The sequence below is a fragment of the Lachnellula hyalina genome (genome assembly GCF_007821495.1).
Source record: "Lachnellula hyalina strain CBS 185.66 chromosome Unknown contig00023, whole genome shotgun sequence".
Lineage (NCBI taxonomy): Eukaryota > Fungi > Ascomycota > Leotiomycetes > Helotiales > Lachnaceae > Lachnellula > Lachnellula hyalina.
In genome coordinates this window covers 165,023-192,069 of record NW_022157137.1, presented here as the reverse complement: position 1 = coordinate 192,069, position 27,047 = coordinate 165,023, and the positions used below count along the sequence as shown (strand labels likewise).

Below are 27,047 nucleotides of genomic sequence, written 5' to 3'. Positions count from 1 at the left end.
AGGGGTGGTTTGCATATGGCCTGATCAAGTGCTGAGAGGGTACTTTAGGAAGTAATGCACAGAGGGGAGGCAACAAAGGGTTTTAATTTTCGCAGGACGATTTTCTGTGATTGGATGCACGAAGAAAATATATTCTAGTCTTGAGGTTGCAATGTGAGTGATCAGCTGTATGCCCAGTTTTGCCCATCTGCATGAGATGGATGGATCAGTTGATATAAAAATTTCGAATTTCGCAGCCTCGGCTTTTCTTGCAGCGGATGCCCCACCACGCAGCTTGAGATTCTGGTTCAAGACGGGGGCTCGCGGGGGTTGTCTACAAGTACCTAGGTAGTTTCTCAGTAACAAGTTACCTACTCCAATACATTCCATTCATGTCCTCCAAATACTCTGTACAACGTATATTACAATTATCTCTTCATTTCTACATAATTTTCATGCAGTTGCTTCAGATTGTGGCGTAATCTTTGATTGATTGATTGATTAATAACATCATTCAGATAAGAGATAAGGAAAAGAAAATCCTGGAGAGGTGGTCTAGCCTACTCCAGGCCATCAGTCAATCAGTCCATCGATATTAATCCCCTGGCTAAGCTGATGAAAACTCTGAAGGTAGGAAGGTCTTCTCTTGATTGAATAAGGTAGACGTAAACTCGTCCATTCCGTCGTTACCCATATACCTTTACTTGCCAGTCTTCACGTCAACAACTTCCCATTTGCATGTATTGACACGCCAGTTCGCAACCATGGCTCCTGGAACAACACGGAATCCCACCAATTGGGAAGAATATGAGTATGGAACTTCTCCCCATAGAAGTTCCGTCAGCTCGGATGGTGGACGAAGCATACATTTCAGCGAGCAAGGAGAACGTACCCCTTCTGCGAATCTAGGCGTGCCAGAGAACGATGAAGGCAACCAACAAGAATTGCGAAGACGGAGGTAAGTTTGAGTTTCTGGAGTCACCCCCTTTCATCTGCTGACAGTTTCCCAGATCTTCAATCGCTCTCCGTCTGAATTCCATAGCCCAAGTTGGAGGTGTAAACAGTATGGAAAACTTTGCGAGAAGTTGGACAAGAGCTGCAGGGTTCCACGAGGTTGCACCGAACCGGCCTGCGTTTATTATCTCCTCCGAACCAGACTCACCCGCGAACACCGACGACACGGACGAGACGATCGCATATGGGAGGACAGATGCAGAAAATGGACGCATACCTCGGACATCGTTGCTCAGAGCCCATCTCGAAGCTTCAGGAAGGTCGGAAAATGCTATTGACGACGACACCGTTGATTACGAAGCCGAAGATGTGCCCACTCCCACCCAGCCATTACTACACAAAGAGTCTGGTGGGAGACGACTTAATAGTGATTTGCCCAGTGTTCAGGGCAGTGTCAGAGGAAGGGATTCCAGTTTTGCTATTCCCCCTCATCTAGCCATCGCACTTTCAGGAAGCTACGGAACATCGTACGGTACTTTACAGTCTACCCTGAGCGGGAACTCTATGCTAAGAGCTGGGGAATTATGGAGACAACAACAAGTCGCTAGAGCGGAGGGGACGTCGGAGCCTTTAATGGTCAAAGAAGTGGAACAGGATGGGAAGGTTGTTCTTACAGTCGCTGGGCAGTCGACTCTTTATCAGACGATATTCAACTCCACAAATGTCCTAATCGGAGTTGGACTTTTGAGTCTTCCTATGGGTATCAAATATTCCGGTTGGGTTTGCGGAATGCTGTTCCTGGGATTTGCAGCATTGGTTACTGCATATACAGCCAAGTTGCTAGCGAAGTGTTTGGATGTTGATGCTAGTTTGATCACATTTGCAGATCTAGCATTTATCAGCTATGGCCAAAAGGCTCGGATAATAACCAGTGTGCTTTTTACGCTGGAGTTACTTGCTGCATGCGTAGCTCTGGTTGTTCTTTTTGCGGATACGTTGGATCTATTGATCCCTGGTGTTGGTGTAATTGGGTGGAAAATAATCTGCGGTCTTCTCATGATACCCCTGAACTTTGCACCTTTGCGTATGCTCAGTTTTAGCAGTGTGGTTGGAATAATCTCATGTTTCTCCAGTAAGTCATTATAGTACCATGTCGAAATTGACCTCTACTAACGGCTTTGTAGTTGTAAGCATCGTTTTCATCGACGGCTTTTCTAAGCCTCATACTCCTGGCTCTCTGCGTGAGCCAGCTACGACTTACCTCTTCCCCTCAAACTGGCTCACCTTGCCTCTATCATTCGGTCTTCTCATGTCTCCTTGGGGTGGGCATTCTGTCTTCCCTAATATATATAGAGACATGCGTCATCCCTACAAGTTCAAGCGGGCTGTCAAAGTCACCTTTACCTTCACCGTAAGTAATCCTGCCCTTTTCAATTAACCATATCTAAGAATATTTGCAGTACATCCTCGATTGTGCTACAGCTGTAGCCGGCATCCTCATGTTTGGCGACGGGGTTATGGACGAAATAACAGCAAATATAATCGGTACTTCTGGCTATCCCAAATTCCTCGCCGTCTGCCTCAGCATTTTCATCGCCATCATTCCCCTTACAAAGGTCCCGCTAAATGCCCGACCGATCGTCTCGACCCTGGAACTCCTAGCCGGTCTTGACCCGCATTCTGAAGCCCATGCTCCTCCTCAAACCAAGCTCTCCAGCTTGATCCGCAAGATTCTCAAAAGCGTAATCCGCATCCTGGTCATTGTTGTTTTTGTGATTATTGCGATTGTATTTCCTGCATTTGATAGCATCATGGCGTTCATGGGATCTACATTGTGTTTTACTATCTGCATTATTTTGCCACTGTTGTTTTATCTAAAGATCTTTGGGAAGGAAGTTAGCATGCGGGAACGCATCCTGGACTACTTCCTGATTGTGGTTTGCTCGATTCTAGCGACTGTGGGTACAGTCTTTGCGTTCTTGCCGAAGAGCATGATTGGGGCTGCGTAGAGGAATTTCGGGGGGGTGGGGATAGATGAAAAAATGATTAATCATGGGTGGAACATTTGTTGTATTTAGAGCGCTGCATTGGGATGGGTGGCATGTTGTTATCTGCATAGCGACTCGTTTGCAGCTGCAGACACATTTGGCTGGTCATGTTCAATAGAATTATAAACCTTACACCCCCCATAATTTTGCTTCCACGATTGCAAGGAGCAGTCAACGCTCTAAAATGGAAGTCGACGACCGCTGTGATGGCAATGTCATTGTCATGCAAGAGAGAGGACAAGGACAACTCAGAAATCACCACAGGCCTTTTGTCTTCACTCCATCATACGCCTTTTTATTTTTCTTTGGTTGAATGACATGCACCACACATGACTGGAAAAGTTGGCAGCATTACTATAGAGACTTCGCCATTGCCGCAACCTACTATGCACAAAATTTAGAAAAAAAGCCTGGGAATTCACCTTAGCAAGTTAGCAACTTCCATCATTCTCACTCTGTCCACTTTGAGTAATTCTCCTTCCACCCTCCCTCACTCAATTCGCCTTGCCATACCATCAATTCCTTACAGTCCAGGATGTTTTCTTGACATGTGCTTCTTCAGACTGACAACCTACCTGCTGCTGCTGTTGTCAATGCAGTGTTATTGTCAAATAGAATTGACGGTCGGGAAGCGCCGGTGAAAATTCGAGATACTATCTATCATGCATGAATGTAATTAGTTCTATTTGTTCATCCAAATGGGGGAATCCGCAAGCAATGTAGGTTCCCAGCGAACATAACCACAACTCGAGGATGACCCAACGTTGCTGTAGGCAACACATCCATGGAAAAGGGACCAGGAACAATGTCACTAGTCTGATTGGTAAAAGATGGGGAGTATGGCAAGTTGACGGGCTTTTATGGTAGAACATTGATCATGGCTTTGGAGGGTGTTTTCATTTAGGCCAAAGTGAAATTAGGAAGGGGGTGCTATAGCAGGAGCGATATGAAGAAAGCGTTGAAAGGGAAAGCAACTGTACAATACGCGAAAGCGCTCTTGGCGTCTGAGATGGGCTTCAGCTACTATTGTGTAACATGATTGGATATCTTGTGCTACACTACATATTTGTTATCCTTGGCTTTTAATGTCTTGACGTACTGACTGATTGCACATAGCATATGGCCGAAACTGGAGCAGATGTTTTATGGGTGAGCTGAACTTCGAATCGCGACGCTACTTTCAAGTTCTTTTAGTCGAGGAAATGGTGTCTCAGGTATACATATCATATATGACGTTTGTATTGTATTGTATTGTATTGTATTGTATAGAATATAAGAAGACTTGTACTTTTCGCATATTTGTATATCAGATGCCGATACCTGTTTTACGACTTGACCGATGGGACGGGATTCAAGCTCGTGCTGATATCTGTAGACTATGCTTATATATGACCGAGGGTTCCAATTAACCAGACAGTACCTAGTATGACAATCGAGAAGCATAAATAGGCTGGTCTTTGGTAGGAGAGTGAGGTTTACTAGATAAGGAGGCCTCACTGCGACTGTTTCAGCGGCATTAGGAAATCATATGTGAGAGATCGTGCTTGTTTGATGTAAAGGGACTTCATTGGTGCTAATTAAAGATCCAGTCATATAATACAATCGAGATGAGACATCTCTCGGCATTCACTGATAAATATTTGGGACCGACAAGGAGGAGGCTGGACTGAGTTTGGCACCTTCAACATCCTGATGAATGGACGCCTCCTGGGATCCATCAGTATGTTCTCTTCACGACCTACGAGTATTCGTGTCTGGGAAAGCATAGACAGTGACTTCAACATCCAATTCAATATAAAAATCATACCTTTTACCTACCTCATTCCCTCGATCCAGAAAACGCTACTATAGTAGCTAGCTCGTGCTGGGTTCAAGGAATGGAAGTACGAGCAAGTAGATCAACTATCCACCAATATATATAGAGTACAAGAAAGCTCAGTACAGAAAGAAAAGTGCAGTCTTACAGGTTCTATTGAATGACTGACTTCCCTCCCGCCCCCTACGCGTCCAAAAAAATCGATGGTTCTCGGAGTTTTCTCGAGAGTATGAAGAGTATATATATATATATATATATATATATCTTTGTCTGCTAGGGCGGGCTATGAATACAGGATTGTTCGAGGGAGTGGAAAAAGGTATCGGAAATGATACAAGGGCTGGTATTTGGAGTGGATATCTGTGAGGAGGACTTTTGAAGGTTCTGGCATTTCGAATAGCGGCAGTCGGGTAAGATAGGGGGTACACATTGCAAGCGAAATGGTAATTGCATCGCACTGAAAAATCGGCACCCATTTATAATGTGCTAGGAGATGTGGGACACTGAAAGTAGATCATAAAAAGTGCCGCTGTTTCTATCTAGCACAAGGTTGCGATGTGATCCATGCTTACTTCGAGCAGGCACTTGCCCGAAAATGATTATAAACAGTCGCATTGGAAAGGCTTCTCATCATTTCAGCCTTGGCTTATAATCTCCCCTTGAGCTTGATTTCCTCGAAATTCCCCACTAACGTATTCCCCTCTCTCTCCTCTTCGCTCAAATCAGCATTCCCCTCCCTCACCACAACAAAACCCTGCATACCTGCCTCCCTCGCAGAATCAACCTCTCTAACATTATCACTCAAAAATAGCCACTTCCCAATCCGCTCCCCTCTCGTCCCAGCAATCTTCTCATAACTCGCCTTCTCCGTCTTCAACCCCGCACTAACCGTATCGAAATACCCACTAATCAGTGGCCTCAAATCTGGCTCTGGTTCTGAGTTTGTGTACTGGAACAGTAGCTTCTGAGCCGGAACCGAGCCTGAAGAGTAGATCACGATCGCGATGCCGGCTTTGTACCATGCTGACATGGAGGGTTGAACGTCTGGGAAGAGTGGGCAGCGGAGCGCGCCGCTCTCGTAACCTGTGAGCCAGAGATAGCCTTGGAGCGATTTAAGGTAGGGGATCTTGAGGTCCTGGGACATGAGGTCCCGGACGTGGGCGAGGAGTGCGGCGGGGGTGCTGCGGTGGGAGGGTGGGAAGGCGTCCCGATAGGGGGCGAAGGCTGGAGAGTTCCATTGGGTGGCTAGTGTTGAGGGGAGGACTTCAAGGGCATATGGGAACTGAGGATAGTGATTAGCTCTATGGTCAAGTATCAAGTGAGGCGGGGTTGTCGCGGGGCATCGTGGCAAATGTAGGGACTTTGTGGGCAGCTTTTGAAGTGAGGCTAGGACGTAATGCCATCTTGGTGGCAATGACGGTTTCGTGGGAGATTATGCTCAAATGTGGTAATGCTAAGTTTTCCCCGCAATATCTCATTCAATGGTACAAACTCTTGCATTGGCCAACGAAAGTGATGCGGAGAATACTGCCCCCCTCGCAGTCTGCAACCAACCGCAGCGCTGGAAGGCTGGGTTGAGGTCTTGTGCCACTTTACGTTCCAGGATAGGCATTCAGAAGAAACTTGTAACGTAGGGTAGCAAATCACAAATGGGTCTCCAACAGAGCAACACTTGTGCGTGTTCACTTGACCCGTCACAGACATACAGACTTCAGATCTTCTTCCTAGCCAGGCTCACTTGCGCTGCACACGACGCAGATCCCGACGGCAGTCGCAATGAACTAGAAAAGCTTTCGGTCGGAATGGAAAGATGGTTTACAACGGTAGTGCTCTATGAGGAAAACTTGTGATAGGGGGGAGATTGCGGAGGTCCATAGATGAGAGAAGGGAACAACACAGATAGAGAAAACCATGCTTACCAAAACATCTTTGACAAAGGAGATTGGACAAACAGTCCCCTCTGCATATTACAGATGTCAGCTGTAATCCACGTGACTGTCCGAGTATAACATGCTCCAGCTCCAGTGAGTGGCATGGATGGACGAACACGGAGGGAGGTATTAGGTACGTACCAATATCAAGCAAGACCACCTCGACATCCATCTTCGTACTTGCGCGATAAGAGAAAGAAAAAAGTTCTTCCTCGGTTCAAGATAGCGGTGAAGGCGGAAATCTTTTTTTTTCTTTGCAACTTCGCCGTTCACAACTGTCCAGTCGCAAACGTCAAGATGCGGAAAAGCGCGATCTAGACCCTGGGACGAGGTGCAGTAGAGCGCATGAATAAGCTGCAGCTACTGGTAGTTTAAGTGGTGGATTTGGATGTGGATGTGGATGCTCAAGGTGTGTTGGATTATCATTTCTCTCGATATGTTTCAGTGGCATGAATAATCGGCACTTGTATTTTGACGGAAGGAGCGACTACGTGGCAAGATTTTTTAAGATTTGGATAGCGGTGAACAGGAACCGATACACATTGGGACTTTTGAAATACCTAAGCATATTCTGCCAGCCATTATTGGAAGCTCTAGATCCATACCAACTCCATACCGTCTGCATGGAGAAAGCCACTTTGATGCACAAAAGGGAAAAACAGCACACGGGATCTCCACTACTTACGGGACAGCTCCAGGAACTGTACTGCGGTTTTTGTGGAGAAATGCAAGTATGGCCCCGTCCGATTAGCTGCAGCTGTACAGACCGTGCCTTATGGGTTTCTACTTTGCACGAGATAACCAGATGGCATTATTGTTTACAGTACCTGCCATCGATAACATGGAAATTATTGCAGTAGTTTTCATGAAGAGTTTTCATTCTCACCGCTGTGTAGGTGTATGTGGAATGCAGGCTGATAGGTACAGCACCCGTATTTTACTACCTACCTTCTTGTAATTCGTATGCAGCTTGAAACCAAACATTGGTGGGGTGCAGTAGAACAACCTCAGCACTCTATGAGAGACACGGACTTTGTGGAGTAGATCATGCAACAGACGTCTTCATCCGTACTCTACGAGCCTACCTGGGAAATGGGGCCTTTACCTGGCCGTGTAAGCAAGCTGTCTTGTCTCCGTACACAGTACCAGTACTCCCGAGCGTTTGAGAAGCACGATATGCGCTGGTGTCAGGTGAATGCCCTACTTGACCATCTGCCATCTGCTTTCGTGCAGCAAGAGGTTCCACCGAGTTCCCTGAGATGGCGCGCCCGTCGTGCCTTGGGTGGTGCGATAGGTAGTGAAAGTGGTGTTGTCGGGAAGCTGTTGATGTACAGGAGGTCGATATGTGTATCGTATCGCTGAGGGGTTTCACGTTGATCTGTGAGACCATTTGTGAGGATGGCGTTATTCGCAGATTGAGTCGATACGCCTGTGCACCTGTAAAGTATCCTAAGATTAGGATGATCTGCAGCGGGCGAGTTGCAACTCATGAGCTTATCGTAAGGTATAGGCAAGCCGAAGCCGGGCAAAAGATGCTGTGCTTGTACGAAGGCTGAAGCAGGATGGGTGCAAGAAGCGTCGAATGTAGATTGAGCCTGTGAAGCGAGTCGAAACGGTGGGATGCAATGCTAAGCAACAGCAACAGCCAGTCGATTGTGAGACGAATCATCTAATAAATGAAGAGGGTGGTGGGCGCTTGCTTATGACTGGTGAGAAGCACCTGGAAGGTTTGGAGGCGTTTCTGGTTCGATGCCTTAGTAGCCTTACTAAATTAAGGCCGCAGCCTACTCTACAGAACGGGCGACAGTGAGGGGAGTGGCCACCTTTTGGATGACATCGATGCGATAGCAGCACGAAGCACCGCATTTCACATGATGATATCTTCACGGCAAAGGGATGGCAGTTGAGGAATGGGAATGGGAACAATGGGTCCATTACGCAAGCTATATCCCTCACTTGAACGGTTTCAATATGGCGAATGCCATATTATAGTTTGGGTGGGTGATAAGGTTCGGAGGTATCCGTTAGACGTTCATGATGAAAGAGAGCATAAGTGACCTGATCCTCCTGTAGGAATGGGGATACTTTCTTTGTGCTTGAACGACCATTGGGTTTCATCATCAACCATAAGTGAAATGATGGAAATGTAGTTAGGATGGCGAATATGAACAAAGTCAACATGTCAAATGGCCTTATGTCAATTCCGGACTCGTAATAATAGTGTTCGAGGTCACTCGATGAAACCTAACCAAGATACCGAGCCCTTTTGAGACATTATTATTGGCCATGTGTACTATATCAAAAAAATGTGTTCTTTCCGTTGACCGAAGGCGAAGGATCTCAACTCAAGAATGTTCCAGCATATAATTGGGGGTTTGGGATTTGGGATTTGCTAAGGCTGAGTGGCGGGTGACTGCTAACATTAGTGGAGGAGCTTAGACATTCATTATTCGTGGCCCTGTCCCGTGGCCTCTTGCTTCGTACAAGATTAGAATCCGGAACGGAGTACGGACTCGAGTAGAACTGCCCAGGTGGTCAATTGAACTTGATCTGCTTGCGGACGTTGCGGCAGACTACAGTAGAAACAAAGAGACCTGTTCTGTGCTGTCCTGTCCTGTCAACTTTGTATACCTACCTAGGTGGGTAACTAATACATGGCCGCCTACTGCAGGCCCGCAAACGTAAAAGGCCTCTACGGATAGAGTTCCAGACAGGCCAGGCGCCTCGAATAGTATAGCTTCAGCTACAGTACTGGAGGGAAAGTTGATTTGGCTCGATGCTCGATGCTCGACCCTCCACCTACTGCACTTGACCCAACGCCGTTACTCTCAGGAGCTAACAGCTGCAGTGTGCTGCAGACTGCAGTCTCTCAGGGGAGGTCTGAGAGGCGGCCACGAAGCAGGCGCAGGCTGGGCAACGGGCCAATGAGAAAGACATCGAGTCACCCAGAGAGAAAGCCATGGAAGGTATAGAAAGCGGCGTGGGACATAACCCGATCCGGCTCAATAGTTTCACAATCACTCGCTCGCAAATGGCTTACCGCCCGATGCTCTCCATTAACCGGAATTAGATTGGATGCCGCTTGAAGAACGGCAAGGGTTCTTTGTATTTTGGAGGCAGCGGTCAACTGTCGATCGTGTTTCGGCAACGGCGTTGGGAAAGGCTCACAGCTCCCATCCTCAGCCCACCACACCTTTCTTTAGAGCCACGGCAGGTCACGCTAAACCGAAGTTGGCCCTTACCGCTGCTCTTGGTTACTGCACCCTCCTTGTTGACTTGCTGTCTACTCTGCTCCTTCGAAACTACTACACCTCTCTCCAGCACAAAACCCCATCTACCTACGCATGGTCCCAGATTGACGCATCTCGAGTTGTTCGTGTTCGCTCTCCTCCCTCCTCCTCTTCTTCTTCTACGCCTTCCTAATTACCTTCCTTCTACCTTCGCTCCCTATCCCTCTGAACTCAATTCGACGACCATATCGTTGCTTTCAACCTCACCCTCGCCTCGCCTCTGCGTCATACGGGACAACGAAAGCATCAAGCAAGACAAGACAGGACAAGACAACCAGTTGCTCACGGCAACCATCACATTCCACAACCAGCCACGCAACCGTTCTGTGAAAGCATCAACACACTCTCGCATATCTCTTCAGCCTCCTCGCCCTCTCAAACCGACAATACTCGAAAGCGTCTCCATCCGAGGATAAGGCAAGACGAAGAGCCAGCTCTTCGACTTCCTATTCCACCAATCCATCTCAAACAACACATGATTTCCAAACGCCAGTCCGGGACTGTCTCAAGATAGACTCTTCTTCATAACCTTGATCTGTTATCAACTCGATTCGATTGATTGCAGGCAGCCTCGGAACCACATCGCAGGGTCACCCAAACCACTCCAAACAGATCCACCCTGCTCCATTGATCATCTAATTGATTCCTTCTGGTCGACCCTCTTCTTACGATAATTCACGACCCACACTCCACACCAGCATTACAATCGACAACTGTTGATTGTGCTGCCTTGATCCTGGTTCGATCCGGCTACCCCATCGACCCAGATCACGACAACAAGCAGTAGTTCCCAGTACTGCCACCGAGGCTTCATCAACACCTCGACCACTCGTTCCTCTCATACTTTGATTCCATGTTAGCGTAACGACTTCGTACCTTTCTTTCGTTTCCAGACCTTCCGTCCCTGTCACATTAACGACCTCAACCAAGTTTCTTTTGTCTACAATTCAATACCCATCAATGAGCCTCTGACACCCTACGATACATACCGGAGTTTTCAACACTTACCATTCGTGCTTTTCGGCGTGGACTACATCTATATAGCGTTGCTTGTTTGTTTATTTGCCTCGTCACCCTGCTTCGGCTCGACCACACGACCTTCACCACCTCGAGCCTCCTGTGCCAACAACGTTATCTAGAGAAAGACAAAAGCATTTTCTCGCTGTATTCATCAATCACAAGTCTTCAGGGCCCAAAAATATCTCGGTTGTACAACTACGCTTCTCGTCGTTTGCCTTTTTCACCCATCTACCTAATCTTCACGCTTTGACCTCAATACTCCACCTCACCACCTCCCGATCAGATCCACTCGCTATCATGGAATGTCTCAAGGACAGGTTCTATGACGGGGTTGTCCTCGACGGACGATTTGAGACGGTATCTCCACTCAATCATGGCTCATTCGGTATGGTCTTCATGGCCAAGGATTTGACCAATGGGGAATTCGTTGCTATCAAGTGCTTGACAAAGAAGTCCGCTGCTAGTGACCAAGACATGTCGTTCGCCATTGATGAGAGATCTGAGGAGCTTGCCTGCCATGCTCGTCTCGGAGCTCATCCCAACATTGTCAACCTCATTCATTCCTTTGAGACCGAAGCCCATGTCTACATTGTTCTCGAGTTTTGCTCCCGGGGCGATTTGTACGAAGCCATCCGCAGCAAGACTAGTCCAAGGGAGACCGAACGTGTCCGCGAATTCATGCTTCAGCTTGTCGATTCTGTCTCCTACATCCACAGTAAAGGCATGTATCATCGCGACATCAAGCCAGAAAATATCTTTCTCACCCAGTCGGGTGAAATGAAGCTTGGAGACTTCGGTCTCGCTACATCTGAGGCATGGACTTACGAAACTACGGTCGGCAGTGATCGTTATATGTCGCCTGAACAGTATGATTCTGCCGGTGCTGGCTATTCGCCGGGTCAGGCCGACATCTGGGCCATTGGTATCTGCCTCTTGAACATCCTCTTTTCTCGCAACCCGTTTACCACACCCACCGAGTCTGATCCTTTGTTCTTGGATTTCAGTCGAGACAAACAATCCCTCTTTGATGTCTTCCCAAAAATGTCTCAGGACACATACGAGGTCATCGCCCAGTGCATGAGCTTGGATCCACGTAAACGTTCCCTTGTTGGTGCTCGTGAGGCTCTAGAGCGCCTTGTTAGCTTCACCATCGACGACGAGTCCTTGGATGACTTTGACTCGGCAGAGAGACGACGGGTTATTGCCAGCGCCAAGCGGGAGCCCCTTCGAACACCATCACTTCAGCAAAGTCCGCAAGTCGACACGGGTTCCTTTCCATGGGCCAAGGCATTGCAGAGCACTCCTCAACGGCAATACCGCCAACTTTCTGCTATTGCGGACGATGAGAGCTATATTTCCGAAGAGCTCTTCCCAAGTTCCGAAGAAGAAAGCAAGGACTGGTTTTCGATTGGCCAACAGACGCCATCAATTTTGAACTCGTCCCTTGGCGAGTCGATGAACTCTCTCGCCTTCAGGCGAGCAAACAAAGTGGGACCTCCTCGGGCAAACCTCACTCCCATCTCTGGCTCTCTCCCAATCACCATGTCAAAGCCTAAGCCGCTGCCATCGATGGCCTCCATCTTCGGCAGAAACGCTGATATGGTGTCTAAGAGCTGGAGTGACCTTTGGGACGAAGATATTGAAGAGGAAGAAGAAGAGACTGAGAAGCAATTGAAGGCACGCCAAACCCAGAATGCTAGGACTTGGAGTCATGAGAGCAAGTCCGATGATAATACGATACGCCGAGGACCTTTAGAGACAAAGAGTGCTTCTTTTGTAAATATTGAGAAGGCGAATTCCGAGGCTCAACAGGCGGCAGCCACCGACATAGATGATGATCTTATTGCGGATGGCTTCTTCTTCCATGATACGCCACCAACGGCGACCGTTTTGGAGCAGTGTCCTCGTTATTCACCCCCAATCAAGCGATCTACTTTCGATAAGTGGTCGGCGCTTGGAGAGCGCCGACGAGCAGTGACTGGTACTGAAATGGAGAAGTCCCCAGATTTGTGGAAGGGACGGCGAAATGTTGGATTGGGCTTCACTGGGTTTGGAGCCGGGGTTTGGGATAACAAGGCGACCAATATTTCTAAGGATAAGGTTAGGGAATGCCCATGGAACAAGGATAGCCATAGGGCCCGAGATCGATGTGTTGTCCGCAAGGACAAACAGCTTCTCGGAGATTTAGAGTGGGTTGGAAGTCTTCATGACATCCACTTGTAGTGTTGGCACTTTCTCTCTTCCATCAGTTGGCAGTATTGATAGGACTTGTTCACTGTGTTCTCAAGAACGGGCTTTCAAGATTGGTACAATCAGGTTTAAGGGAAGGGATATCTGCTGGGACTCGCTTTTCTGTGTGTTAGATATTCTTCGGATCTTCAAATACCAGACAATCATCCACTCTATCTAATGTTCTACAACATGTGAATCAAATGTTTCCTTTTTCAAACCTGGGCCTCTTCGCATCCGGCTAGAACTTCCATTTGATTTCAAGGGAATGCCCTCGCAACTAAATCTTTCCTGTCATCCAATTCATTTCTTCATATCCAATCCCCTCTTCCATTGCCTTGGTCATATACTATTCGCCTCGCACGTGAGCTTGTTTTAGAAACTGCAAGCGTGTCGTGAGGCGTGTCGTGAGAAAGCGGGGTAACTAAGGCCCCTTGCCTTATGCACCCTTTCTTTCTTCTTACTGTACCTCCAATCCACAATTCCAACTAGCACTATATAGAATTGGATTGAATTACGATTGGGGCCTTTTTTGTTCTTTCTTCCTTCCGTGAGATGATGGCCAGTGTTAAGGAATTTGGGGCTGAGACGACTGGCACCGAGGTTGCGGGACGGTTTGCGAAGAGGATTGAGGGAGGGGTTTGTAAGTTTAGTAGCCTTTTCTTCTTCCTTTTAGCCCTCTGTTGTTTTCTTTGTCTGTATGGAGAGAGGGGATGTTGGTGCTTCTTGGGCCAGATAGGGCAGGTGATATACTAGCCCAACCCCCTATTCTTGAGCCAATACCCCGTAGACCAAGAAAGATCGCAACATATGTTTTCATGTGTACTATAGCTAGATGCACGCACAGCTAACACATATACGTTCAAGTTCTCATCACGGGTGTTTCTCCAAACAGTCTAGGCGAATCGCTCGCCACGGCCATCGCAGCACACTCCCCCTCCCACCTCATCCTCGCCTCCCGCACCCCCGCAAAGCTCCAAGCCGTAGCAGCGCTCATCCCGCACGTAGACGTCTCTTGCGTGCACGTAGACTTCTCTTCATTCCCCAGCGTGCGCGCTGCTGCTTCAACCATCACGAGAACATTGCACGGCAGGAAAATCGACGTCTTGTTCAACAATGCCGGCATCAACGTATTCTCCCGCCAGCTGAATGCCGAGGGGATAGAAATGCAGTTCGCGACCAACCACGTCGGTCCTTTTCTCTTTACCAATTTACTGCTGCCGTTACTGGCAGCCGGGGCTAGGGTTGTGAATACGAGTAGCGAGGCACATAGGATTAGTCCGGTGCGGTTTAGTGATCTGGGGCAAAATCCGGAGAAGATGGATATGCTGGCGCCAGATGAGGGGCCGAGGCGGGGGATGGGGGAGGGCGTTTTGAGGGGCATGGGGGGGTATGAACCGGCTGTTGCTTATGGGCAGAGTAAGACGGCAAATGTGCTTTTTGCGGTGGGGTTGAATGGGAGGGGTGTGAAGAGTTTTGCTGTTATGCCTGGTAGTGAGTTTTGAGTTGCTCTTTCTATTTCCGCAATGGTGGATACTGATATCAAATTATGTGGTGTAGCTATTAGGACGGGTATTGTGAGGGGCTTGGATGAAGAAGGACTGCAGGGCTTGTTGAGGGTTGAGAGATGGAAGGACTTGGATCAGGGCGTTGCTACTAATCTTGTGGCTGCTTTGGATCCTGCCCTGGATGGTGAGAGGGGGGTTTATTTGGACGATTGTCAACTCAAGAGACCTTCGAAATGGGCTTCTGACCCTGAGAAGGCTGAGAGATTGTGGAAATTAAGTGAGGAGCTTGTGGCGCAGAAGTTTGATCTTGGGGTGAAGAGCCGTTTGTGATGGAACATATCTCGATTCCTGTTTCAAAGGGTTAGAGGAGATGTTCCATCTTTGGGTCTTAGGAAGCATTTCATTGAAGATGCATACTAGGTTTTTGAATTCGATCGTTGGGAGGGGGTAACTTGCTTCAATGATTGATTCATCCCATGAAACTTGTTATCTGTAGCTTGCAGTCACTCATCCTTCATTAAAGACATTCGTCTGGGATAGGCGGCGAATTCTTCCACGGGAACTCTAACTATCTACACCAGTCTCCTGCAGAAGAAAGGGAGTTTGGAATCCAGGAATGGATGCACATACTGTGGGCGCTCCGAGCCTACAATGGAGACTCGTCTAATCTCCAACCCAGGAGGAATCTGCTTTCCTCAACCACGTGGCCTCGCTGGCTTCTAGAATCACCACTTGCCAAATCCGCACAACTCTGACCATCAAATTGCAGCGGCGTTATCATCAGCTATTACTCCTGCCACTAACTATTGAGGCATAATGTATGCATTCAAGCATACTCAAAGGATGACCCCATAGCAACGACAATGCCCTGCGACGTCTCGGCAACGATCCGAAGAGAATTCAAACGACATCCTGCAGTCTTCGGGTCTCTGTTCCTGCATCTAGAATAGAAAAGTACCAAAGAAGAAGCACTCGTACTAAAATTACTCTCTCTTTAGGATGAAGGAAGACGTGTAGTAACTGTACTTGGAAGGTTGGTTCTGAGTGAAGGATTCGAACACCTCACCTCGCAGAAATGCAGCACTGGCTGTTGCACTTTCGGCAGCTTGTCGAGACGGCTTCTCCGGGTACCAAGCTAGAGGCATTAAGGTGGGTTTTTTAATGCGGCTTTGTGAGATGATATAGCGTCTGGTTTTCGGATCCTTCGACGTAAATGCAGCCCCCTGGCTCGCTAAGCCAGCCAGCCATTGTGACACTATTTGGCGAGGACTTTACAGAGATCTGGCTTGTAGGATCAGGAGATGGAGGAGACTAAGAATCACTATGTCTAAACTTTGGTTTGATAGTAGCCACTTCATACCTTGCAAGATATTGCTCCTAATTTACCCCTTTTAGGCACTTGCATCACGTGGTTGGGCCAGGAATCTTAAGAATCCTAGTTACTTGGTTCTGGACAGGTATTTGCACTAAAACATACTTAATCAAGCAAGTGTGGCTCATTGGAGATATAAGGTAATATCTAAATGCATATTCGAACACGTTGAGGGCCAACAATTGACAACTGACTGGCATAAGTATGAAGTCTATTATCAAAACAAAGTACTTGAGTTTTTTCAACCAATTGGTGCCACTTATATGTTTGAATCTTAAAATATCATCCAGTGATAAACACTCGTATAGCAAGATAATCTATGCGACAGCAAGTGCGTTGTAGATGGCATCCTAAATGCGTTTTCAATTGAGCTATGGTCCATCTCCAACACAGCGGTGCCAGTTTGTCTTGCCTTGTGCACTCGCACTTGCCGTTTGGGTTATCCAACCTACAAGGAAGGAAGGGAACGAACGTTCCATGGAACTTTACAACTTAGATGACTTATAGCTGCAGAAATTTGGCATCCCATGGATGTGCAGTTTAGTGATGTGCCCCTCTATTTTGCTTTACTAGAATTGTTATAGCTAAACTTGTTCTCTCCAAAATTCACACAAGACACGATGCAGGGAGGGGGAACCTTTAACTTCCAGCTTATCGTGAAGTCATGGAGTAACTTCGGGAAAAGATCGAAACCCGTCAAATCTCCTCAAAGGTTGAACACTGCAGCATTTCGTGTCAATGCTACTAAAAGGACCTAAATGAGGAGAAACTACTCTAAGACTTCAAATACTTCTAGGAAGTGGTACCAAGGACTGAACTTACTCGTTCATTCAATCAGGGGCAACGAGCCAAGCTTCCCGCTTCAAGACTCGGTGAAATTCTCAGCCTCAGCTACTCGCAACTTGAGCGGCAACGCGCAGCGGTGGGGATGTCCTGAGTTGCCTCGTGATGGACATACAAAAAGGCACTTATTGTGCTTAGCTACCGTAGTACTGTATTGGTCCAGGTGTTAAATACGAATAGAGCCAAGGACGCTCAAGATGGCATTGTAAGCTTCGTCACCAAATGGTGGTGAGTTTACGTTGAGGGGAGATGTGTTCATAGGCAGCATGTATACCACAAAACGTAAGAATGACTCGGCTTGGCTTGCTTGACTACTAGGTACTCGTCGATCAAAATCTAGATACTCTTCGTACCTGAAGGACAAACCTTACTTACAAAAGTGCTTTGGTGATGATAATGATAATCATGATGATATTGATTTACGTCTAGCGGATATCAGGCGAAGCCGCAAGTCCTGGGGACCTCTCTAAGGGTATAGAGACGTGCTAAGCTAAGGAATTATATATAAAGTACAACCGTCAGAAAGCATTTCACACTTGGGTGCGTAGCTAGGAGGGCCTTGTGACTGTGACCTTCCGCTCTATACAGGATAGACCACTAGATGATTGTATTAGGAAAGTGCCTATACAGTTTGTCCCTAGGGACGTAAGATTTGTGATACATTGATCTTATATAATAAGTCCGCCTAAGCAGACGTAGTGTAGGGCTCCTTAGAGCAGACAAAAGGAAAAGCAAAGCAGAAGATTTTGTAATTAGTATAGAAACAAGAGCCCCTAGACGCCGAAAAACCTAATATAAAATAGACATACCTTGGCTGTCCCTTGGCTAAAGTGATCACATCTTAGTTTTACCCCTAGGAGGGCTACAAAGTAGTCACCTACCTCTACTGTCTAAGGATAAAGTCTAGATGTTAGTAGAATATCCTCTAGGATTGTCCTACGCTAACTCTAGGGGGCTATGAAGGTATATGAGTGTCGCATTAGCTGTCTAGCGAGTGCAAATTCGGGAGTAGAAACCTGTAGTATCAAGGAACTTTGCGAATTCTAGAGACTTTGCTATAAGGCGTTGCAGGTAAGTGAGACCCTCCTTACCGATAGTTGGAGGGGAGAGGGGTCTGTCTAGCTAGGAGTGAAACTTTGAAATTATCTTTCAGCAGAAGACTAGGTAATCCGTGGCTTTAAGCATGCCACAGCAGCAGTTAAGAGAAGCGTCCTTATGGTTGAACTTTTTATGATACTAGGAGAAGTCTCCATGTGATGTGCGGAGGGCTAGGAGCCGATGCAGAGTACTGTATGTCGTGAGAGTTCAAGTTCTGGCAGGAGAAGTGCTTTGGTCAAATATCATCAGGCTGGGATGGTTAGTCACTGCTCTCTATCCGAGGGTTAGGATCCCGGGATTCAATTCTAGAACCTCAATAGTTGCAAGGAACAGAAAATCTCTTGGCGGGAATAAGAAGCGAAGCAGCCCCTTGACTAGTTAACTGCCTTCCAGTTCGGATAAGCGTAAAACATTTGAAACCTTATGGCCGAGGAATTGGGTTCAACTAAGAACTGCCATGAATAATTTCTGTACCATGGTACCATGACGGAACTCCCCTTTTTGTCATTGAAATATCGAGTATCCAGGAAAGGGTGGAAGTTTTTAGGGGTGAAATAGAACTTACTAGGAACACCACCCTATGAACCCCGCATTTGCATCAAAGTCACTATCAGACGCGGACTCGTTCCTTGCCGTGAATCTCTGCATGTCTTACTCGTATTTTTATCTCCGGACAAAGCACCGACCCAGAACTACTTGCCAACCTTGGGAGATCGCCAATTTACACTAAGCGTTTAGTCCATTTCTAGCAAAGTTCCAGCCCAAATCTACTTGTATCTAATATCCGAGAGGGGCGGGGAACAGGGGACGGGGGGCGGGTGGTGGCGTATGGTGACACCTTTAAACTACGTTCCCCAACTATTTGATCCATTTCTTCGGAGCAAAGAGCTGATAGCTTCGGCCTGCTTTCATGCATCTTCTTACTTTAGGGGTTTATGTGGTTGTGTCTCTGTATGTACGTGAAAGATGTTGAGCCTCATGATTTTCCAAGATGCTGTACGAGTAGCGAGTCAGACTCGGGAATCGATTCTAAAGTGCCGGTATTAGCTTCCTCTATATTCTGTCCAGCCTCAGTAGGGCAAGTCTGGGCAGTGAAAACGTCATGTTAATGATAGCGCCAATGCTTTACGAAGTACGAAGTATTGCTTCATGAGAAGCGGGAGGAAGTTTCCACATTCAGGAAGGTTTTTGATGCTATGAACACTCTGGCTCTGTGTTACCCACTAGGTCAAGTGGACGACATTGTGGGGGAGCGCTTTGTCATGCTGATAATAGCCGGTGCTTCCCCTTATTGTCTCATGAAGAACGGGACGAAGGGTTTCAAATCCAGCCAAGATTTTTGATGTGACCAACATTTTAGCTTTCTACTGCACAACAGGCCTAGTGGACATTCGCCGGCTTGAAAACCTCCGTTCGAACGGGAAAAAAGGTCATCTTAGGATATAATATTATATAATATTCTAAAGTCTCTTCCTTCTCTACTTTCTTCCCCTGAAATCTTGTCTTTGGCATACGGCCTCATACATCTCGATCGATGGGGAAGGTAAACAGAGGTCCGGAGGTCGAGGCTGTTGCCATCTTGTTCCTGACGTTAACATGGGTTTTTGTCAGCTTGAGATGTTATGTTAGAGCAGTGATGATAAAGAATTTTGGCACGGATGATTGGCTTGCTGTTCTTGCGTTGGTGAGTGCTTCTTTCAGAACCCAATTGCCCCACCCCACTTCCTCACTTGTTTGAGGTGTCTACCAAAAGCATTGTAGAAATGTCATCTCTACAACATGGAAGGAAATAAAGCAGAGTCATCATTTGAAGCCTGTCATTGCTGTCCAATACGCTGATCTTTGAATTCATACAGATCCTCTTCTCCCTTTATTGTACATTCGTCCTACTTGGGGTCAGTTCGAAATATTCTTGTTCCCTTTTCCGCATCACTTCAACTCTCCTCCTTCCCAAGTTGCACGGAGCATGCTCTAGGGAATGCGACGTGCAATAAAAGCTCTAAACTTCCCTTTTCGAGTCTATGATTCAATGGGGATTTCATTTAATGTGGGTAGCCTTACTAAAAAATACAAACACAGGTTAAATACGGAACTGGAAGGCACTTGGCCAATATCCCACCCGCAGACGTCCCAACAGCACTCAAAGTATGTGAGACGTTGGTCCCCATAAATTTTTCAACTAATTAACACGGAACAAGTGGTGGTGGTTGTGTGAACTTACCTACGTATCGTCAACCGCCGTTGTGAAAGCCAGCATTTGTATTTTCCTCAACAGAATTTGTGTCAGGAGAAGCGAGAAGATTGTGATCTGGGCTGTCATGGTGGCTGTAATCGTTTTCAGCATCTTCTATTTCTTCTTGATAATGTTCCAATGTCATCCAGTGGTCTACTTCTGGACGCAGGTTAGCAAGTCTCTTCTCGCCTAAACTTCTCCGAGATATTCTTCCAACTTCTCATGGACGATAATTTACTAACTGGATGGCACAGTACTTGGGTGATTCTGGTGGATGCGTAAGTTCTAGTGTCATCGCCAACTCGAGCTATGCTCATTCTGCTGTTTCTGTTGCAGCTGATGTAAGTACCAAGTACCCCCTTACTTCATAACCACCAGGGAATGGGAGACAGAAGCCTGTTTGCTCCGAACTAGCAGTATGTTCTCGATTTATATCACTGGCTAAATGCAGTCACAGTGGACTTTGGGCATCCTTCCAATATTCCTCGTGTGGAACCTTGTAATGAGCCCGCGGATCAAAGTCTCGGTTGCTTTGATTCTAGCACTTGGAGCTATGTAAGTGTCGGTTGCTTGAGCCCCTAGCTTAGCAAAATCCTAGACAAAGCCCCATTTAGCTTTTGAGGTACTAACAATCTCATTCCAGTGGCTCCACAGCAACAATCGTGCGCATTCCATACATCTCACAGCTCACCCAAGACGACTTCCTCTACAGCACAACCGATCTATCGATATGGAGTACCGTCGAGCCCGGAATCGGCATAACAGCCTCTGCAATGGCAACTCTACGACCTCTTTTTCAAAGCTTCCTTGCACGCTCACGGCTTTTCGGCGGGTCAACGGGCACTCAAGAGGCCAGTGGCAGCCATGGATGGCGCAATTTCAATGGACCTGCGCGAGCTGGCTATTTTCGGAGCGGGGGTAATGCAAGGGTCGGTGATGCTGCGGAGTTTGGATTGAGTGATGTTAGAAACGGGGTGGGCGTTACAACGGTGATTCAGAGTACGAATGATGGGCCTAGTGGGAAGGGGACGAGTAAGAGCAGTGGGACTTCGAGTCGGAATCGTGGTGTGGACCCTTTGCAGGACGACAGCAGTGAGGAATTCCTGCCAATGCAAAACCCGAAGGGAGAATGGGAAGTGCGGAAGACGACGGAGGTTATGACTACTCAAGAGCGGGATATAAATGAATAATTTGAGACTGGAGAGATATAAATGTAGTATTGTATAATATGTAAATCAAAATATTGACCAAATACTTGGTGTCACAAGGAGAATTGCCTATGAGATGGCTGCTAAACGTGTTGAATAGAGACAAAAGCTAATGTCACATTACTTGAAGTATAATGGATAACTACCTATATCACCCGCGGGGCCTGAAGAGCCAGAGCCGCTTGGATAGCTTGGACCAAGGGAAAATATCACAGCAGCTCAACTCTTCAATGTCCGACTTCAGAAGAAGGGGCTGGAAATATACAAACATTATATTGGTATAGACATGCAGGGACATTTCTCGATGTCGGTCGAAGTCTTCATTGCAAGGTTCCATCGAAACGCTTTCCTTTCTCATTTGCCAAAGTATTGCTTCATCGATGGCTTCATCTGGGACATTTGTTCCAGTCGCGAATGCCTACTCATTCAAATAGACGCTCCTGGTAACCTTTGTCCCTGCCCATAGCAGCTCTGCTGTTGACAATTTGCGTTGGCCACTAGCACTGAACGGCTTGAAATCCGTGAAATTATTCATGCTCTAGCTGTCAAGGCCTAATGCCTGTGGGGTATTCGTTCAGCAGTGCTTTTTAACCAACGATGTGGTTCCTATTCTGAAAGCAGAGAAGCTTGTGAAGGATCGTTACCGTTCAGTCGAATAGACTGTAGTAAAGGTCCTAGTAGTTCGAGTTGCTCTGGCGAACATTATTTTCAGTCATTCACTCATCCACCTTGGTAGTGCTCTTCGTTCCGTTGGTGTCGAATCGAGGTGTCGTAAGTCGTGATTACAATATTTTATTCGATGAATGCCAGCAGCCTACTGCCGCCATAGAGACAACTTCCCCCTCCATGGCACATCTCACGTTAATTTAATTTGAGCGACGGGATCAACTCCATGTAAAGATAGTACAATCGCAGAAGATAAGAACACTATTTCAATTCTTGAATATACGACTAGATCTTGGGAACGACTTTGAAGGTTTAAGGTCTCGGAGATCGATTATAAGATCGATGGATCTTCGAGGGTGGAAATATTCGCCGATCTGAGGAGCGCATAAAGTCGGTCTAGAGACTTTGCCATAGTGCTACACATGCGTCCAGGATTCCTGGAACTAATGAATTTAAGTATGCATAATTGACCCCCATGTACTGCGTACTTGGCATATGTATTACTGTATATGGTGAAATGGTCTGGTGGAATGTTTTCTCGTCCTTTGCGTCAACCGCTGCAGATGGCGTTTTCCCGCGCGATGCAGCCAAGACATCCGGAGATCATGCAGGCGACGTGGCTGCGTGATGACCAACATATCATGGTAGCCTATCAACCACCTGGCCTTCGAAAACTCTTAGTTGTGGAGTTGTCGGCACTAACAATAGTGGAGAAAAGACCGCATGTCGGTGGAGGTTGTCTAATAGGAAGTCCTCGTGGCTAATATTCGGCATTCAATCAATACCTCTGGATGGCACATTATCAAAAACTCAACTGCGAATCCCATGCCCACAGTGGATACTCTGATTGCTTATGTATCTTTCCATACATCTTTATATTTCGCCCATTCCAGGAATCCTTTAGCCATTAGCAGATTAGATTATTTTCGACACTCTAGAAACCTACCTAGCTGCTTCAATGCATCTAGCTCACTGGATATTCCGTCAATGAACATTCTCTTCATACCCTGATTTTGGAGATTCTTTATGCAAGCATCAAGTAGGCCAACCATGACCGTATTGTTCTCAATTGCTATATAATTGTCAGTTTCCATATAATTCATAACGTGGATACACTTTATTCCGTGCATATATGAGGATTTGCCTCCCTTGAAGCAACTTTGATCTCTCCGTCTGTAATTGTGACCGTCTGGTAGAATAGTACCCGAACCTGGTTTTGATTCACCGATACAAGACAATGCAAATTTTCGCATCGAGCAGGTAATTCATGAGCTCGAAGCATGGGATTTTTGTAAATTGGAAGAACCAAATTGAATGAGGGGTAATCAATACACAAAGAAACGACTTACGGAGGCAAATGCAAGTTACTCCACCAATATCGGGGGAGATTTGAGCGGCCCACGGTAGATTTGATGGAATTGGGCTACCACAAGATGGCGTGTATGTGAGTGCTGTGGCAACGATATTGTCGTTTTCGAGTGCTATGACAATATCTTTGACGTTGGGACCATTCATTAAAGATGAGTACTGATCGAACCAGCCCATTTTACCCCGTCTCGCAGAAGATCCCTCAACAAGATCAAGAACTCTCATCATATCTTCCTGTGCACAAAGCCTGAATTGCAGCTGCATTGGAGAAATATTTTTGCCATATTTCCAATCTTTGAAGTCCAAAATGAGGTCATATATTGCTTGCCCCTGTCCGGGTACATCCTTATCCAAGTGCCATCCCCTTCGTCGGAACCACTCTTCATTGAAATTCATATCGGAAGGCGGCCCGTAGAGAATCCGCGGAAAAGTACTCCCGAACTGTAAACGTATAACACCTCGTGTTTTTTTAAGCTGAGAAACCGCGTGGCTGTGTAAGCTCAGACCGATCCCTAAGTGCCGGTGCGTGGACCGGACTAGGAGAGCTGCTATGGAGGCGATGAGTTTTTCCCCTTCTTTATCAACGTATGAGAGATATGTGGCACATATACCAAGTATCACACCATTTTTTGTGTCTCGAACAACGTAATGTTTGGCGTAGCCTGGACGTCGGAGAAGAGAGGCGAGTGTTGTCTGGTCGAGACTGAAGCGCCCATTGATACTCTCATTCCATAACTCCAGCACACTTGAAACATCCCGCACCTCGTTCCACAGCTCGACTGGCCATAATCTGGGTCGCTGCGGGTCTGTAAAATGGGCTGCTGGTGATGGATCACTTTGAAATGCTGACTGCTGCTCTCCGAAAATCAACGCAGCAGTGGATTCGAGGGCTGGAGGAGTATATCCAGCCGTCTGAATAACGGTGGGAAATGGAATAACTTGGTTTGCATCTATCGGAGTACAACATACCACGATGATACAAGGTTTGTTGTCGCTGACCGCCAGCGCAATATCTGCAAATTCAAGTTGGATATGTTGGCCAGGTCGCAGGGCGAAACAAAGTATGATAACATGCCCTCGTTTTATGAACCCAAGGTGAGTTGAAGTAATACCATTCCTGATTCGAACGGTTAGCTTTAGTCTTGTGTGATGCAAGCTATGCTGACCTTTGGGTGTAAGGTACGTGCCGAATGCGAGAGTGTCTCTTCGCTAACGAGCGTCCTAGGGGCTCAAAAGGATCGCTGTAGAAGGTTGGCTTGTTAGTCAACTACGTTTAAGATTTCAAAGAAGTTATTAGACAGGTAACAAAGGCCCCGGAAAGTTGTCAAAAAGGTTGAGAAGGAGGGTGGAGGTGCGGGATTTATCTAATAGCAGAACCATAGAGAACATCTTTCTCACCTTGTGTCAGTAGGATCAGAGCTAATAGGAATGGTCACAGGCGTAAGAAGAATGATGACGTCTGTCTCCTTGAGGGATTTGACTTGTGGGAGCCAATTGGTCGCATCTCGTAGAACAGTAGCAAGTGCCCCTTGGCTTCCACTTGTAGTATTCTGTTCCACGGTAAGATGTGGTAATTCTTGCCCCTCATCAATATTCCTAGTAAAGTAAGATAGAGTCCTTCACAAAAAGCGCTTAGTTGCTTCTCTCACATGTCATCGTCGTCCTCGTCTGACCCGGTGGACTGCCGTACCGGAGTAGTCATCTCCAGAGCAAAACCCGTAGGCTACCCTCAACCTTCAACAGCTAAGATTAATTGCGTGCTATAGTGGACTGGAGAAAAAGGACGGGCCGGCTTTTGATTTGATCAGAACTCGGCACCCCTATCCAGTGTATGGAGCGGGAGCAAGACGTCTATGAAGATCTAAAAAGGTTCGAAGATGAAGTGTATTCAGTACATGATCGATGTCCCTCTTTCATCCCTCCCAGCTCGACATGGCGATTTTGAAAATGGGGTATGGTAATTTCTGCGAGAAAACTTGTGGGTATATGAGGCGCTGCCTATTTTAAGCACCTTCCAGGTATACAAGATGATGCTATTTTGGTGAGATGTAATCCCACACACAGGATTTGATTTAAAAAGAGAAGCTGGCTAAGCCCTTGAAAGGTATGGAGGTATATGATCTTAATTAGCGGACACGTGCTTAGGTGGAGCTAGAGATCGGAATCGGAGCCTGGCCTAGTCTGTAATGTACGTAGTACGTGGCGACGAAGTATCGTGAAAAGAGCCTGAAATTGACTGCAACCCGGGCAAAGCGCTCGCCAGAGCGATGGATTGAGGAGGTCTGCGAGGGTCACACACATTAATCTAAAGCTTGTGTAACTGGATATGTGGAGGCAAGTGTGTCAGAATTGTCTCTGGCCATGACAAACGGTGTAATTGGGGCATTTGGCGGGATCTCTAAAGTTTCTCCAGCGCCAACTTGTGTTGGTGTGGTCCCCCCACCACCGTATCTGCAGCGGGGCGCGCGATTTTAGCAAATCAAATGGAATGGAAGCCTAGGTACCGAAGACAACGTGGCTAAGTACCAAAGTACCTAGTACACAAAGCTTGATTAAGAAGTCCAATTTGACTCTTTTCATGGGGGACAAGGGCAGAAGCTTGTGTCGTACAACACTACTGCCGAGGTATGGACTCTATGCTGTCCGAGGGGTGGTATTGCCAGGTTTAGGACTGGCCTACGTACCTGATCTGAACCTGTAGACTGATTAGTATCATAAGATTTGGAACGGACACTCTCTTCAACCGTATGTTCCCTTCTCCAATGGAGACTTTAGATGGATGGAAGACTTACGCTAGGCCGTAAGGTAAAGTCGTTAGGGCACACCAAGTCTCAAACATTTGACACTTGTTCTTGAATCCTCCCCGGCAAAACCGAACTCAATATAGACCCCCATGATATTCCTTGTGTTACCATCCACGAGTCAAGGTCTTGCCTCATACTACTGTCGGTGTCTACATTCAGCGAAGTGCTGTTGAATCATGAACGACCACGACGCCATTCCAAATAATAATGCCTCAAGGTCTCCTCCTCTTCTCTCGTTCTCTAATTCTCTCAATCTCTCATCCGCGACATGCCGCCTTCGCTATGGGCCGACCAACAGTCCGTCGATTATGAAGTCGCAGACGGTACTGTATCGTAGGTAGTGCACGAGTCTTCCGACCGCCTGCCTCCTCCGCCTTGTCTTTTCAAGAGGAACATGCCTCGCTCCAATGCCTCACATTCCTGAAGTGACTGCCCAGATCATCAGCCTAGGGATTTGACAGAATCTTTCTCAGAAGCGGGCGGGTCTCCTCTTAGATCGATCATACGATTACGTGCAAGCCCGCGAATGGCGTCGCAGCTGCATCTTCATGGGGGTCTATCGGGGTAATAAGCCGTTTGAGCGGGTTGGGCCAAGACACAGCGTCGGTCCCAAGGAAGAATATAATATTTTGTCGTGAAACCACACTTTGCTCTCGAGGACTCCGAAGAAGCTCTTGAAT

At 47.0% G+C, this 27,047-nt stretch overlaps 6 protein-coding genes across 6 annotated transcripts; 4 read left to right on the top strand and 2 right to left on the bottom strand.

Moving 5' to 3' along the window:
* Window positions 1-743: 743 nt before the first annotated feature.
* Window positions 744-2,942, top strand: AVT1 (Vacuolar amino acid transporter; the record flags this gene model as incomplete). The annotated part of the gene is made up of 4 exons (XM_031147248.1): window positions 744-937; window positions 990-2,017; window positions 2,118-2,344; window positions 2,394-2,942. The coding sequence occupies 4 exons, from the start codon at window positions 744-746 to the stop codon at window positions 2,940-2,942; spliced, it is 1,998 nt and encodes a 665-aa protein (XP_031007790.1).
* Window positions 2,943-5,443: 2,501 nt separating this feature from the next.
* utr4 (Enolase-phosphatase E1) lies at window positions 5,444-6,200 on the bottom strand (the record flags this gene model as incomplete). The annotated part of the gene is made up of 2 exons (XM_031147247.1): window positions 5,444-6,079; window positions 6,159-6,200. 2 exons carry the CDS (start codon window positions 6,198-6,200, stop codon window positions 5,444-5,446), a joined length of 678 nt encoding a protein of 225 aa, XP_031007791.1.
* A 5,135-nt stretch (window positions 6,201-11,335) lies between these two features.
* On the top strand, window positions 11,336-13,261 carry ksp1 (Serine/threonine-protein kinase; the record flags this gene model as incomplete). The annotated part of the gene is made up of 1 exon (XM_031147246.1): window positions 11,336-13,261. The coding sequence occupies one exon, from the start codon at window positions 11,336-11,338 to the stop codon at window positions 13,259-13,261; it is 1,926 nt and encodes a 641-aa protein (XP_031007825.1).
* Window positions 13,262-13,822: 561 nt separating this feature from the next.
* On the top strand, window positions 13,823-15,105 carry TIC32_0 (Short-chain dehydrogenase TIC 32-like protein; the record flags this gene model as incomplete). The annotated part of the gene is made up of 3 exons (XM_031147245.1): window positions 13,823-13,910; window positions 14,135-14,761; window positions 14,828-15,105. The coding sequence occupies 3 exons, from the start codon at window positions 13,823-13,825 to the stop codon at window positions 15,103-15,105; spliced, it is 993 nt and encodes a 330-aa protein (XP_031007824.1).
* Window positions 15,106-19,622: 4,517 nt separating this feature from the next.
* Window positions 19,623-21,511, top strand: LHYA1_G002267 (uncharacterized protein; the record flags this gene model as incomplete). Its single annotated transcript, XM_031147244.1, has 7 exons — window positions 19,623-19,772; window positions 19,945-19,983; window positions 20,168-20,233; window positions 20,287-20,490; window positions 20,576-20,662; window positions 20,779-20,876; window positions 20,965-21,511. The coding sequence occupies 7 exons, from the start codon at window positions 19,623-19,625 to the stop codon at window positions 21,509-21,511; spliced, it is 1,191 nt and encodes a 396-aa protein (XP_031007827.1).
* A 1,535-nt stretch (window positions 21,512-23,046) lies between these two features.
* LHYA1_G002266 (uncharacterized protein) lies at window positions 23,047-25,265 on the bottom strand (the record flags this gene model as incomplete). Its single annotated transcript, XM_031147243.1, has 6 exons — window positions 23,047-23,093; window positions 23,142-23,267; window positions 23,545-24,680; window positions 24,730-24,804; window positions 24,962-25,159; window positions 25,213-25,265. The coding sequence occupies 6 exons, from the start codon at window positions 25,263-25,265 to the stop codon at window positions 23,047-23,049; spliced, it is 1,635 nt and encodes a 544-aa protein (XP_031007826.1).
* Window positions 25,266-27,047: the final 1,782 nt, after the last annotated feature.